The sequence below is a fragment of the Engystomops pustulosus genome, chromosome 4, assembly GCF_040894005.1.
Source record: "Engystomops pustulosus chromosome 4, aEngPut4.maternal, whole genome shotgun sequence".
Classification (NCBI taxonomy): Eukaryota; Metazoa; Chordata; class Amphibia; order Anura; family Leptodactylidae; genus Engystomops; species Engystomops pustulosus.
In genome coordinates, this window is record NC_092414.1 from 148,491,998 (window position 1) to 148,507,043 (window position 15,046).

Below are 15,046 nucleotides of genomic sequence, written 5' to 3' on the forward strand. Positions count from 1 at the left end.
CACTTTTTATTTTTTTGCACTTTAAAATAAAACAGAGTTGTTCTGTTGTTACTAATTCTATAAGCAATCAGGGAGGCAGAGAGTTTAACACTGAAGTCAAGCACTCCCCACCTCTGAACACCTCCTCCTCTGTGATTGACATCATGTGCTAGACTTCAGGAGATTTGGTCAACGATGTCCCAGGACGTAGGACCATCAATTACACTGAAGGGGGCACTCTGAGTGAGGGAGAGCTTGACTTCAGTGTTAAACTGTCCGCCTCCTTGACCTCATTACACCAATTTACATCTTTCTGGATGATGCCACCACACCAGGCCATGAAACAATCTACAAGCTGCTCAGATGCTTGACATTCTGGGTGCTGGGGTTTCTCTATTTACTAGATTATACTTTGTGGCTGCGCACCATGAGGTCATGTCACCAGAAAGCAAGCAGGTAATATCCTCTTTGATTGGGAATTGTCTATATCATAATAATTTAAGGAATGAAGGAGGGTTTACCCATATATTTAGCAATTTTTGGAGGGCTCGGTACTGTGTATCAAATCAGTAATTTAGGAGGGAGGCAAGTATTTTATATTTCTGACATATTCTGGGGGAACACTGCGGACAGTTGTGATGTGATGGATAGATATATTTACTACATATGGGGGCCCAGTTGTGGTGTAATAGGAATATATTACAAAGGAGCATCAATTTTTAGGGGTATGATGTGAAAATATTCTGTGTGGAAATATTCCGCAAGGAGTGTTAAGTTCTGCAGCAACAAGTTAAAGGCAAGGGAAGTCACCACAGGAAGTCACACTTAAGTCACTAGATGCCACCTTTGCTTATGTCTGATCAGTTTAGTCACTGATTAAGCTCTAAGTGTAGTAGACAGCTCTCAATATGTGTAGTTTTATTTACAGAGAGTCATGGGGCCAAGTCTACCTTTTGACGAATACTCTATAATGCCGTTGTGGACCTGTGTCCCACTCAGTGCCGTAAATTCCCAACAGGGTCCGCCCTCGCTATGCATAAAAACATTGAACACCATCCACCAGTAGCCGTAATTAATGTGCCCCCTGACCAGTAGCCATAATTAATGTCCCCCATCCACCAGTAGCCATAATGAATGTCCCCCATCCACCAGTAGCCATAATGAATGTCCCCCATCCACCAGTAGCCATAATTAATGCCCCCCTCACCAGTAGCCATAATTAATGTCCCCCATCCACCAGTAGCCATAATTAATGTCCCCCATCCTTCAGTAGCCATAATTAATGCCCCCCTCACCAGTAGCCATAATTAATGTCCCCCATCCACCAGTAGCCATAATTAATGTCCCCCATCCACCAGTAGCCATAATTATATCCCCCATAGATGATATCCGCCCAAATAGCCATTTCCTAACTTTTACCTATACCCCCCCCCCCCCCAAATAGAAACAGGGCCCTATATATTTAAGCAAAATTTAAAAAAAAATTCTTTATTCCCAACAGGGTACGCCCTCGCTATGCATAAAAACATTGAACACCATCCACCAGTAGCCGTAATTAATGTGACCCCTGACCAGTAGCCATAATTAATGTCCCCCCATCCACCAGTAGCCATAATTAATGTCCCCCATCCACCAGTAGCCATAATTAATGCCCCCCCTCACCAGTAGCCATAATTAATGTCCCCCCATGCAACAGTAGCCATAATTAATGTCCCCCCATGAACCAGTAGCCATAATTAATATCCCCCTCACCAGTAGCCATAATTAATGTCCCCCATCCACCATTAGCCATAATTAATGCCCCCCTCACCAGCAGCCATAATTAATGTCCCCCCACTCACCAGTAGCCATAATTAATGTCCCCCTATCCACCAGTAGCCATAATTAATGTCCCCCATAGGTGATATCCCCCCAAATAGCCATTTCCTAACTTTCACCTATGCTCCCCCCCCAAATAGAAACAGGGCCCCATATATTTAAAAAAAATAAAAATAAAATTCTTACCTTATTCCACTCCTCTTTGCGCTTTTTCTCATTTGGAGATCCGGGGCAGGCGACGGCTGATGACGCGTCTGCCAGGTCAAGTGCCTGTCATAGACCTCAGCAGACCTGGCACAGGCAGACGGGTCAGTAAGCCTGTGTCAGCCTAAGTAATAGATGCGGTGGTGGGGACGTTGGGTGGAGCAGGGGCCCGTTCTTATTTGGAATTGTGACAGTGCCGGGCCCCACGGCTGTCACAATTTAAAACATCTGCCCGCTGTGCTGCCCCAAGTTATCCGTGCAGCGCAGGGGTCAGGTGAGGGCCTCTGACTGACAATGGGCCAGGTCTCAGTCGCACACCCTGTGACCATGATCGTTACGCCCCTGGTCCCACTGATTATCGCTGATTGACTGATTATCAATGCAATTTGTCATTAGGCAGAAAAAACTTCCCACATCCACTAAAAGCAATACAATATAGACGCGCAGTTCAATTCCAGACAAAGGGGCAAAGGTGCATTTTATTTGGCTTGGCTTTTTCAACCTTATACTGTGGTGCATGTGCACTTTTGCTTGTTTTGCTCCTAAGACAGTCTCCCTTTAAAGTTCGCCATTGTCTGGTTTTCTGCAGTGTTCCCTGAGTTATCACCTTATTTCAGATGTTAAAGTCGCAACTGTTTGTAAAAAGTTGCAAAAAAGTTGCAAATCCATGTAAGAAATACTTTTGAGCTGTTCAGCAACTATTTTTGCGCAGTAGAAAAGCAGAAGAAGAAAAAAAGAAGCCACAAGCACAAAGCCAAAACAAAAGTTCATGTGCCCCACTGAGTTAGAATATGGAAATAAAGTGATGCATGCAGTGTAATAAATAGCGCTAGATGTATATAATGATTTTCTCAGTAAATATATATATTACAGCCTGAATATTATACACTGTGATACAAAGCTGCAGCCTACCCTTATTAAGAATTCTTTCCTGCCCCTCTGGTATGCGCTGAAGAGTAAGGGGTCTTTCACACTAAGGTTGTTTTTGCACATCAGTACTTCAATGATTTTCACTGAACCATTGATTTGGGCTCTTTCGTTTCTTGTCTTTAGTGATTTTCACTGATGCCTTACTAAACCATTCATTTCTATGTTCTTTTTCAGATTTTAGTTTTTTTCCACTTTCCATTTGTGTTCAACTTTCACCATACCTCCCAATATTTCCGGAAGAGGAAGAGGGCCAAAGTGGTGGCAGGTGGTCCCCCTTAAGCCACACCCCTAATCACGCCCTGGCCACGCCCCACATTTTTATTACCAATAAACAATAATAATAATAATTATGAGTGTATCATTATTATTATTATGGAGAGTAGGGCGTAGGCCCACGATGCCACAACGACCTGTCAGCCCAAAGACACAGCTACCCGCTGGCATTATGCCACAGCCAGCCTCTGAACAGACCCACCCCACTGCGCAGCAGCCGGTCTGCAAAAGATGCATGTAAGTCCGTACATATGAATTTGTAGTTAGATGTATGTATGTGTGTATGTGCTGTATGTATGTGTGTATGTGCTGTATGTATGTGTGTATGTGCTGTACAGTATATGCTGTATGTGTGTATGTATGTGCCTATGTGCTGTACAGTATATTCGGCATATATGTGTGTATGTGCTGTATGTATGTGTGTATGTATGTGTGTATGTGCTGTATGTATGTATGCTGTACAGTATATAACGTATGTATGTGTATATACTGCATGTATACACAGTATGTGTGTAAATGCTATAAATACTGTGTGTATGTGTATATGCTGTATATACTGTATGTGTGGTTATATGCAGTATGTAGACACATGCATATAAATATATATATTTATATGCATATGGTGTATGTGCGTATCTGCTGTATATACTGTATGTATGTGTGTATGCTGTATGTATATGTGTTATGTGTGTATATGGTGTTTTTATACTGCATGTAAAAGAATATGATGTATGTATGCTATATGTATGTATAAAAACAGCATGTATGCAAATGTGATGCCTATATACTGTATGTATATACATGTATGTATGTATGAGTTTGTATATACTGTATGTATTAGTGTATAAATGTATGAGTACATAAATGTGTGCATATGAGTGTATATGTATACATATGTGTGTAAGAGCATATAAAAGTGATTGTAGAATGTTATGTGTTTAAGTGTATAAACGTGTGTGTATGTATGAATATTTTTTAAGTGGAAGGGGGCCCATGCAGAAATCTGCTAAGGGGCCCTGCCTCTCCTAGTTACGCCACTGGGCCAATATAAATGTCTAACTAGCAAAACCTCAACCATATCAATTTCTTAGCGTGTTTTTTAGAGCTGATTACAGTGATAATGCAGAGAGTCGACAGCCTCCTCCACTATCACTGTTCCTCTGGTTCCGGTGTATGTAGAAAAGCCGTCAGGCAGCAGGTGATGATGTCAGCCCTGCCCGCCAGCTTCACTGCTACGGTAGAAGTTGAGAATAGCTGCTTTAGGGGAAAGGTTAGTGAATGTGTTTGTTATTTTAACTGTGGGGACACAACAAGAGGGGAAACTACTGGGGGAATTAGAGGGGATTGGCTGTGGGGGAACAGTAAGAGGGAGAGCTGCTGTGGGGGACATAATAAAAGGGGGAGCTGCTAGGGGGGACAATAAGTGGGAGCTGTTGGGAGGGTCAAAATAAAAGGAGGGGGGCATTTTAAGAGTTGGAGTTGCTGGGTGATAAAATAAGAGGGACAGATGCTGGGGGAGCACTATAAGAGGGGGAACTACTAGTAGGGCATTATAAGAGGGGAAACTGCTAAGGACAGTAAAAGAAGGGGAGCTGCTGGGGGGCACTATAAGAAGAGGAGCTGCTGGGGATCTGCAACATCCCCCACCAGGGCCTAGCCTTTTCTTAGGGCCTAGAGGCAGCCGGGGCCCGGAATACCGGAGTGGCTGGCGGTTGCGGCCTAGGCACGATAGTGTCACGGTGCTTGGTATGGGGACCGGAGGGCTGTCCCACAGCCTGGCTGGTCTCCAGCGGGTGGTGTATGCAAGAAATGATATAGAGGGAGAGGCTGTGGTACTGATTCTCCCTGGGGCAGCCCTTAGAGTCTGTAGTGTGTGTCCCTGGTAGATAGATGGGGCGCCCTTGATGGTGATACAGCAGTAGCAGGGACCAGACGGAGGCAATGTTGTGCATAAAAGTAACTTACAGTTCTTTATTAGAACCAATGGTACCAACACGCCAAACGATTCTGTACAAGTGCAGTACTGGAGTGATCTTGGATAAGGAACCTCAGGAGTTGGGTCACCAGCCTGGATGCAGGGGCAGGCAGGGATGTAGCTGTGTCCAATGCTGGAAGCTGCAGCTTTGTCCTGTTTGTCCTGTGTCACTCTGTGTGTAGTTGATGAGGCCTAGGAGGCCTGTGTGCTCTGAGGTGGTGCTTCTCAGTCAGAAGCTGGGTCTCAACTCACTCTGTTCTAACTCCTCCCCTGACTAGTTAATCCCTGGTCAGGTGGTCTCCTCCTCCAATCACACTCCAGTTGCATTGAGGCAAATCATTGCATGATAACATTAACAGTCAGATCAGCTTAACCCTTGCCTATCTAGGCAGTATCTACCACTGATCAATTACCTCTATATGTACTGGATAGTAAAAGGGCTTATTCGCAACTACTCCTCTGCCATGCGCATTGGCAGGGACGTTGCAGATCAAAATAGTAGGGGGAGCTTTTGGGGCTGTACAATAACAGGGGGAGCTACTGGGGGTAGGCACAATAAGAGGGGAAGCTGCTTGGGGGCACAGTAAGAGGGGGGTACAATAAGTGAGTCAGCTTCTGCAGCCATAATATATGTGGGAGGTGCTGTGAGAGGGCTTTCATACTATATGAGGGGGAGCTGGTGGAACAGTATCAGAAGGACTACAATGTTACTGGGAGCTGAGGGAACACAATGTGAGGGGCAGATGAAGGCACTTAGGGGGAAATTATATGGTGTGGGGGTGTAGTAAGGGGTGGAACAATAGCCATGGCTTAGGGCAAAAACAAATTTACAGGGTACATGTTTATTTAGGTCCAGCATATACACTACACCCATACAACAATTACATTAGCAATCAGGCTTCACACACATATTTTTAGTATTAACTTGGTATGGCTATGGCACGGGTGCCAGAGGTGGCACTCAGAGCCCTCTCTATGGGCACCTGCACCATCACCCCCACGCAGAGTTCACCAGACAGGACTCAAGGCCTCTTGCAGTCCCAGGAAGCCCAGGACACTAGAAGGAAGCTACAATGATAATCCAAACTTCTTCTCCTTCTTTCTACTGTATTGGTGTCCTCAGGTGCCTATACAATTTACACATGTGACAGCGCAGGGAGTAATAAGTTACTGCTTAAATTGTCGCATCGGCACTTTGCGTAAAATATGTGGGTTTTGGTTGTCGACCCCCAGATGAAGCCGCAACATGGCGGCGAAACGGCCGTAGGGTATTACTAGGGAAAGTTCTACATATGCTAAGAGGGAAATGCAGTGAGACAATCCAGTGTTAGACTAAAATATAGGAGCAGCAGGAGAGAAATAGTTAAGCTGGAATCATACACAGTGACCTGACACTCACAGAAATAGTGATCCCAGTGACAGATAATGATATAGAGCAGCAGGAGAGAAACAGCCGAGATCTTACACAGCGATCTGACACTTACAGAAAGAGTGAGATAGTGCTGCTGGTTCATTAACACATCAATGCAGTAATTCCCTGCTACACTGACTGTCTTTAGGGACACAGCAGTAGCAGAGCAGCAAAACTAGCTGAGTGAACATCGTTCCTAAAACATTTGGGATCGATGCCACACTAATATAACATCAGACGCTGCAACTGTCATACACGGTGGTGTGTGCAGGACAATAGTCTGTGCAAGCCTGGTTTATAACAAACACTGTTGCAAAATAACAGACTAAGTATCCACAATAAGAGGCTGTGAAACTAACAAGTCGCAACATTGTTACACTGTGAATGAGGAACAAAGTATAAACACAATCAACACTGGATATCACACCATTAATAATATCCTCGAAGTTGGATCACGATACCCTCAAATAAATACCTCAATTTAAGGGAATCCATGCAAGTCAATTTATAGGGGTCAGTCTCTGCATGGAAGGGGAAAACATCCCTTCAACTTTTCCTATTTGTTAAAATTCGTTCACAACTATTTTCTACTTTTAATTTTAATTATAATTAATAAAAGTTACATTTTACTGCCACTTCTCCTACACTTTCCCTCTCCCCTAAGATTAAAACATACGTAACTTTGGTGGTGCACACCTGGCAGGAGATATATAATTAGAAGGAAAGAAAGAAAGAAAGAAAGAAACAACATTCATAAACTAATATTCTTCTGATATATCGGTCTAAGATAAATCAAGCAAGCACAACCCTCCCAGATAAAAAAAAACTTAAGATAAACAACCCCCGCTGCTAAATATTTTAGGTATTCCATCGTTTACTTTGCCCTGGGCCACAGTTTGTCTAAAACGGACCCGGAAATGCACATTGTTCATTAACTGGAATATCTTTAAGAAACATGTGCAACAGTTCCAACTACAGAATAAAATAGCCATACAATGGCTTTCCTTTCACCCTTGGAGACAGCTGAGTTCTCACTGCAAAGATTGAACTCTGCAGATAGACAGGGCTGGATTATAGGGGGGTTAGAGCGAGGGAACAAAGATGGCAGACACGCTGCGCCGCCGGGGCGCGACGTCACAGCGCTGCCATCTTGGTACACCTCCAATATCCACTATCCTGACACCGTGAGGGAAGGAAAAGAGGTTGGAGCGCATCAGGGGAATGATGGAAGCTAAGTACAATTTTATTATTTTAGCTAGTACTATACAGGCGGTCCCCTACTTAAGGACACCCGACTTACAGACAACCCATAGTTACAGACAGACCCCTCTGCCCACTGTGACCTCTGGTGAAGCTCTCTGGATGCTTTAAAATAGTCCCAGACTGCAATAATCAGCTTAAAATTGTCTGCAATGAAGCTTTATTGATAATTCTTGGTCCTATTACAGCAAAAAAATTTGAAACTCCAATTGTCACTGGGGCAAAAAAAAAAATTGTCGGGAACTACAATGATAAAATATACAGTTTCGACTTACATACAAATTCAACTTAAGAACAAACCTACAGTCCCTATCTTGTATGTAACCCGGGGACTGCCTGTATACAGTTATAATAGGAGTCTGTATATTGTTAGTAATTATAGAGGGGCTGTATATAGTTGTCATAGAGGGACTGTATATACAAGTCCCAGCATGTGAAGGGGATTAGTATCCACTGCTAATGTAAATTGCTATGAGTTAGCTGATTTCGGCTGCAGTTGACCTGCAGCAAGTTCTCTACATGTGTTCCCAGACTTATAGTTTACTCACACAGGGATGTCCGTTGCACATCTGCTAACTATGAATCAGTTTAGTTCTTATATTTTGTATCTGCATCTGTTTTTTTTCACGTCCATATTGCGTCCGTTGTTTCTTTTTTTTCCCGTCCGCAAAAATGAACTGATGGTGATGATTAATTAGAAGACATTACACCTGGATACCCAGAATACCTGACTGAACAAACACATAGGAAATAAAGGACCAATATGCTAACTGTGAAAATCATGGATAGCATACTAAAAAAAGGGATTTGTGAATAAACCCTTAGACTAACTGCGCACAAAATGGAGCTTAAATAGTTTGATTTTATGATTCACAAAATTTTATGGCCTCTCTAAAGTTATCACCAAGATGGCCGCCACTGGGACTACAAGTCCCAAGATCCTTTAGTTCTCAGTAACTCCTCCTCCCTCTTATGCTCTGCTCCCAATTATGATGTAACAGGTTTTCTTGCTCTGTTACCATAGTAATGATGTGTAACTGCCACACAACACTGGTCATACTGGATGCACTGCAACCAACCGACTACAGCCAAACTGTAGTGGTGATCACATGACCTGTCCAGGCAGGTGCAGGACATGTGACCAGTGGTCATCTTCTGCTCTGTGTCTGCTCCGCAACGGACCGCACGGAGGAAATTAACGGACTGATTAAAGGGCCAGTAGCATTTTAATCCTTCATTACAGTCTATGTCATCAGCATTTTTTTGCTAACGGAAGCAAAATTTTAAATCACAACTAATTACATATAAGCTTATATTTTAAGGACCCATTTGTATATGTATTATGCTGATTCCTGGAATACCCCTTTAATGAAGAAATTTCAGTTGGAAAATGATGAATGAAAACCAGACACAATTTATATGTGAAATATAATTCCTATTATTGAAGGTATTTTGAAATCAACATCTACAGGTTGAATGAGCAAAATTGACAACCACTGGTAAGAATAGGGACACCAATTTCTGATCTAGATTTATTTGCATGCAGAAAGTCAGGCATGTCTTACAAAGAATGAATACATGGTAACCCCCTTAAACCCAGGGACTCAGGGGGACTATGTACTTCCTACATATGGTACTGTAATCAAGCTTCTTGGGGGAATGGAAGATGTAACCCTTCTATTTGCTTTCAATCTGTGATTTCAGGGCCTTTGAAGGACCTTCAAAGGTCTTGAAATGTACATGTGTATGGAGAGCAGGAACAGATGTATGAGGATTTAATTGGTGAAAGTCCTTCACAGTATTAAATTCAGTGGTTAGTTTGGGTGGTTATGGGTCCCCTGGAAGACTGGGCCCCCCAAACTGCCTATATTATAATCCACTACTGCAGGGGCTTTAGTCGGTAAATTAATTAGGATTTTTGTATAAGATGGGAAATTAATTACAAATCTGTGTTATGTAAATAACATATTTATTCTAACTATTTGATCTGATTTTAGTCTCAAAATCCAGTAGTAAATAAGTAAAATAATAGGAAACACAACTATATGATTAACAGAACAATCATGCATGACACACAGTCAGCACAAAGAGTGTAAATAATATGGCCACTAAGAGGTTAAACGTTAAATTATCCTGCAGTGAATTAAAGAACAAAGTACAGTGTTACTTCTGTGTTGTTCAGAAGCTGATCTATTTAAAAAAATGTTTGCATAATTTGTTAACCCCTTACTAACTATATATATTTTGGTTCTTCAATGCCTGTCAAATTTGAATATGCCATGAGCCGTTACTTTTATTAGTTGTTGATGTAAGTGTAGAGAGATTGTCAAACACAGGTGCATTTTTTTCATTTTACCTCACCTCTGTATAGTCACTGGAAAGACTTGCACCTGTACTGAAGACTTAAAGGCTATTTCACACTGTCCATGATTAACCTGTGATCATGGACTATGAAGAGTCCTTTGTCTATTACAGCACCAGTGCTGGTGTTTAGCAGCAATTAAATTGGGACTTATATCATAATGATGCAGGGAACCCCGACCCCAGCAGTGTGGTCTGCCTTTGACGCAGGACTTTGCATGGTCTGTGATCATGGGTTGACCACTGATGTGTTTCCTTACCAAGATGTGAACTTTGCCTAACTTAGACTTGAACATTAGGATAGTTGATCACTTCAATAGCACACTGCAATGCTAATGGTTTACAGTATATTATGCCTGTTAATGTTACACTGCCAGTCATCGTAATGGGTCTTGCCTCGAGCAGACCTTGGGCTATACAGCAGACATGGAATCCCTTCCACCTGTCCTTCTGCACATACTATTGACTGTGGCACCTAACAGTTTAAGGCTGTATTCACACAACCGTTGGGGGACAGATATAAGTTCCCTATAGGCCGGCAATGGGCGCACAGAGCGGTATGGTGCCACACGCATACACAGAGAGGGGAGGGATCCTCCTCTCCATGGCGCCAAACGCATGTCTGCCACGCGGATATAGGTTTGTGTAAATGCGTCCTAAATCAGAGTTTTTGCCAATCTAGGTAGAGGTAGCAGAAGCAGGATATGGGATTTGCTGCATCTATAACATCACCATAACTAAAGTTTTCTGCTTTCCCAGAAAAGACATTTAAATAGAATAGCATAGAGTTGTCTGATAGCTAGGGTCATGACTGGGACCCCCGATGATCACAAGAACAGGAGCTTGCAAGACCTTTGGAGTGTCTTATACAAATGTAGCATTAGTGAATATGCTCCACCTGAACTACATTCACTTTTATGGGGCAGTAGGACATAGTTGTCCCAAAATGGCCATAGAAGTAAAAGGAGTATGCAGATGGGACTCATTAGGACACAAGAGTAAATTTAAGTAAAAATTTCAAAAACTTCCATAAGTAACATTAGTAAATTTGCCATAATGAAAAAAACGTATATTTAACAGCGGTTTTTAACATGGTATATTTACAATATCGTAATATATAAAAAAAATGTGGTACATTGCTAATTTGGTACATTGTTCAGAGTCTTTCCATATATTGTACTTGTGCCTTTTATTGAAGATAAAGACTAGAGTAGAGTATTCTGAATGCATCAGATACATGTGGGAGGGAACATGTAAGCAGTGTTTGAAGAACGTGTAGAGTAATCATTATGCATCAATGACACATTCACATATTGGGCAACCGCACACGATATATAAAGGCTTAGAGCAAATTACTTTTACACTTAGATAATCAGTAAGCTGATGCTTTGAGCATCTGGACACGAGTGGGTGAACATTGCTTACTTTACTCCTTCTTCAGATTTGACAATTACTTGCAAAACCAGTTTTACCAATGCTTTAACTGAAGAACAGGTACTGCAATTTTTCAAAGCTCATCTTCTGCGATTCTTGGAAATGTTCCTGTGTAACCACAAGCGGTTTAGATATTTTCACTTTCATAGGCTTCTTTTTTTGGCACTTTTAACATTGTCTGGCACAATTTTGATAAAACACATGTTTAATCCCTGCACCATTGAAGACCTTCAAAATCCAGTGGACAATGCGAGGAAGCAATATTGTAGACGTGAACTTTATGGCTTTCTCAGGTTAAGACCCCAAGCACAAGGTGAGCTCAACTGTTCAAAGATTATAAGCGGGGATTCTGATGCAATAAAACAGGGGCTAGAAACCAATGCTGCATCAAAGGGAAAATTCATCCCCTTAAATGAGAAAGATTTTGTGAACATAACTTCTGACTGCACAAACTTTAAAAAAGTCAGAAAGTATGTCACTCTTCCAATGAGCAAGGAGGAAGAGAACTTTCCGATTGCTTATTCCATGGTAGTTCATACAAAAATTGATATGTTTGAGCGTCTTTTAAGAGCTATTTATGCCCCTCAAAATATTTATTGTGTCCATGTGGATGAAAAGTCTACAGAACAGTTCAAGGCTGCAGTAAGGGCCATTGCTTCGTGCTTTGATAATGTGTTTGTGGCATCTAAATTGGTTAAAGTGGTCTATGCCTCATGGTCCAGAGTACAGGCTGACTTCAACTGCATGGAAGATTTGCTGCAAAGCAAAGTGCAATGGAGATACTTGCTAAATACTTGTGGGACAGACTTTCCATTGAAGACTAATGCTGAGATTGTGAGAGTTCTGAAAACATTAAATGGAAAAAACACTATGGAATCTGAGTCGCCAACAGAATTTAAAAGGAAACGTTGGGAACACCGTTATGAAGTCGGGGATCATATTTCAGAGACCAAGACTAAAAAATCACCTCCACCAATAACAAGTCCCATGTTTACTGGAAATGCCTATATTGTGGTGTCCCGTGACTTTGTAGAATACATATTTAAAGACCCACAGGCACAAAATCTTATAGACTGGGCAAAAGATACCTATAGTCCTGATGAACATCTCTGGGCCACATTAAACCGAATGCCTGGCGTTCCAGGGTCCTCTCCTTATAATAACAAATATCAAATGTCAGACATGAATTCATTGGCTAGAATGGTAAAGTGGTCATATGATGAAGGAGAAGTAAATAAAGGAGCCCCCTACCCTCCATGCACAGGAATCCATAGAAGGGCTGTATGTGTATATGGTACAGGAGATCTGAGCTGGATACTGAAGCAGCATCATTTGTTGGCAAACAAGTTTGATCCAGAAGTCGATGATGTTGCTATATATTGCTTAGAGGAATACTTAAGACATAGAACTGTTTTGTATATGTAATTTCGAGAATTTCAATATTTAAATTTCTATTTCAGTACATATCAGACAAACTATCTAACAAAAAGAGTGAATAAGTGCTTATTTCCCTGTTTGCTGCAAGAAAGAAGAGAAATGCTACGTATATCATATACCTGTATTAGAGAGACAAATATTGCACCTTATTTGTACCATTTAGTCCTCATGTGTAATCTTGGGTGACTCTCACATACATTATTTATTCATGAAGACATACTACAAGATCTTACATTTTGTTTTGTACTTTGAATGGTCCCTTTGGAGTATGGAAAGTCATATTGTAATTCATGTGTTATATTTATTATAAGTATTGTGATTCAATATCTTTATTAAATGTTTTTCCTATAAGTGTAGTCTTGTTCATGTTTTATTCAAGCTTTCCTATATAAAGCAGTTTCATTATATGTGACATAAGGTGTTGTCTAATACCATGAAACCCCTCCAGGGGACCACACCCTCTGATAATGAGGTTTCACTGTATTTATGGGGCCTTTTGTTTCTAGCACAACTAAAGATATAGGAGTTAAGAAGGATTGAGCACTTACTTTCTGTAGCCATTCTCAGACTAACAAGTCAGAGACAGCAGTAACCTGCTCCTCTCTCGCCCTTCAGACAACATGCACACTCAGCCAAGCTTTCCTATGTAAGGGGAAGCTTCAGTGTCCCTGGACAGTTAACTTTTATATAAATATAAATGGGAAGATGAAGCCTGCACTTCTTCATGGAATGCTGCCTTTGTAAACTTTGATCACTAATTCTGTTGCATGAAGAGGTCAAAATAATGTTATCTGGAAATTATTCTCCTCATAAAAACACTCCCAAGTTATAAAACAACACAAGGATGTTAGGACAAATCCTTGATAAATTCCTACTATGCTGGGAAAGAAATTGTTCCCATGATGACTGAATAGACAAGGAAATAACAAAGAATATTGCTACTGTATATAGAACATTTCACAATGAAGACAAGAATCACGTGTCTTTTTAACGATGTCTCATTCTGAAAAATGAGTTAATGATTCCATTTTATAGACAAACATAAAAGATGTGAAATCTACATGCCAAAAAATAGTAACTAAATCTGGGGGGCATGTGCTGGGCTGCTAAAAAATAGTGCAATGTGAAAATATGCAGTATACATCAGTTTATATATGTGAAACGAGAATGGTATCAAGTTCGATTTAGACAAACTCGAGAAGTATCAGACACCGGCAAAAGGCTAAATCTTTGAGCACAAACCAATACTCACTTAACACTAATAAAAAACAAGCTATAGGTATATTATTACCAGCCTTTGTATGAATAACTCGTTCTGCCTTCCTTTTGACTGTATGTAATGAAAAATTTTCTTTGAATAAAAAGTTACTTAATAAAAAAAACTGCATTAAAAAGGGATTTTTATGAATTAAGCATCAAATCTGGTTTTACATTGTAATAATCTAATAATCATTAGCAAATATCCTTTTCTATGGAGCTGTTCCATAAAAGAATTTTATTTGTAATTTTCTATTATAGAACATAAAAGCCCAATATTATTTTTGCTTGTATTCTCAGATATTGCAGGATTATTACTAGAACAGGAACATGCAATATGCTGAGGGACATAGTTTGGATGTCTCCAGAGATAATGTTAATAATGTGTGCTTCCTGGTGTAGCAGGTTCTTCTAGTCTTATCAGAAGCGGCACAGTTCTGCAAGTCAATACAGTCCTGATAGGGTTTTCTTTCCCCTGTAATTGTGGCTCTTACTGATGCCCATTTATAGTGTCAGGCCAGGGACAAACAGGGCACAATCACAGCAGGCATTTCAATTTTTCTCTGGAACCAGTTGAGGCTTTCTTCAGCTTCAACATGTCACAGAAACGTAATACTTTATGGCAACATGTGGATGTGCGGTAATGGACTGTGGTAATCTTCTTATATTTGTTATCCATGGCCTCCTTCCTTCTAAAATCAACTTTT

General features: G+C 40.9%; 1 protein-coding gene across 1 annotated transcript; it reads left to right on the top strand.

Moving 5' to 3' along the window:
- The first annotated feature begins 11,556 nt into the window (after nt 1–11,556).
- Nucleotides 11,557–14,411, top strand: LOC140127397 (beta-1,3-galactosyl-O-glycosyl-glycoprotein beta-1,6-N-acetylglucosaminyltransferase 3-like). The gene has a single exon (XM_072148035.1). It carries the CDS (start codon nt 11,748–11,750, stop codon nt 13,068–13,070), a length of 1,323 nt encoding a protein of 440 aa, XP_072004136.1. The 5' UTR covers nt 11,557–11,747; the 3' UTR covers nt 13,071–14,411.
- The last annotated feature ends 635 nt before the right edge of the window (nt 14,412–15,046 follow it).

Excerpts from the sequence above, each read along its gene's own strand:
- LOC140127397 (XM_072148035.1), top strand. The coding sequence starts at position 11,748 with ATGTTCCTGTGTAACCACAAGCGGTTTAGATATTTTCACTTTCATAGG.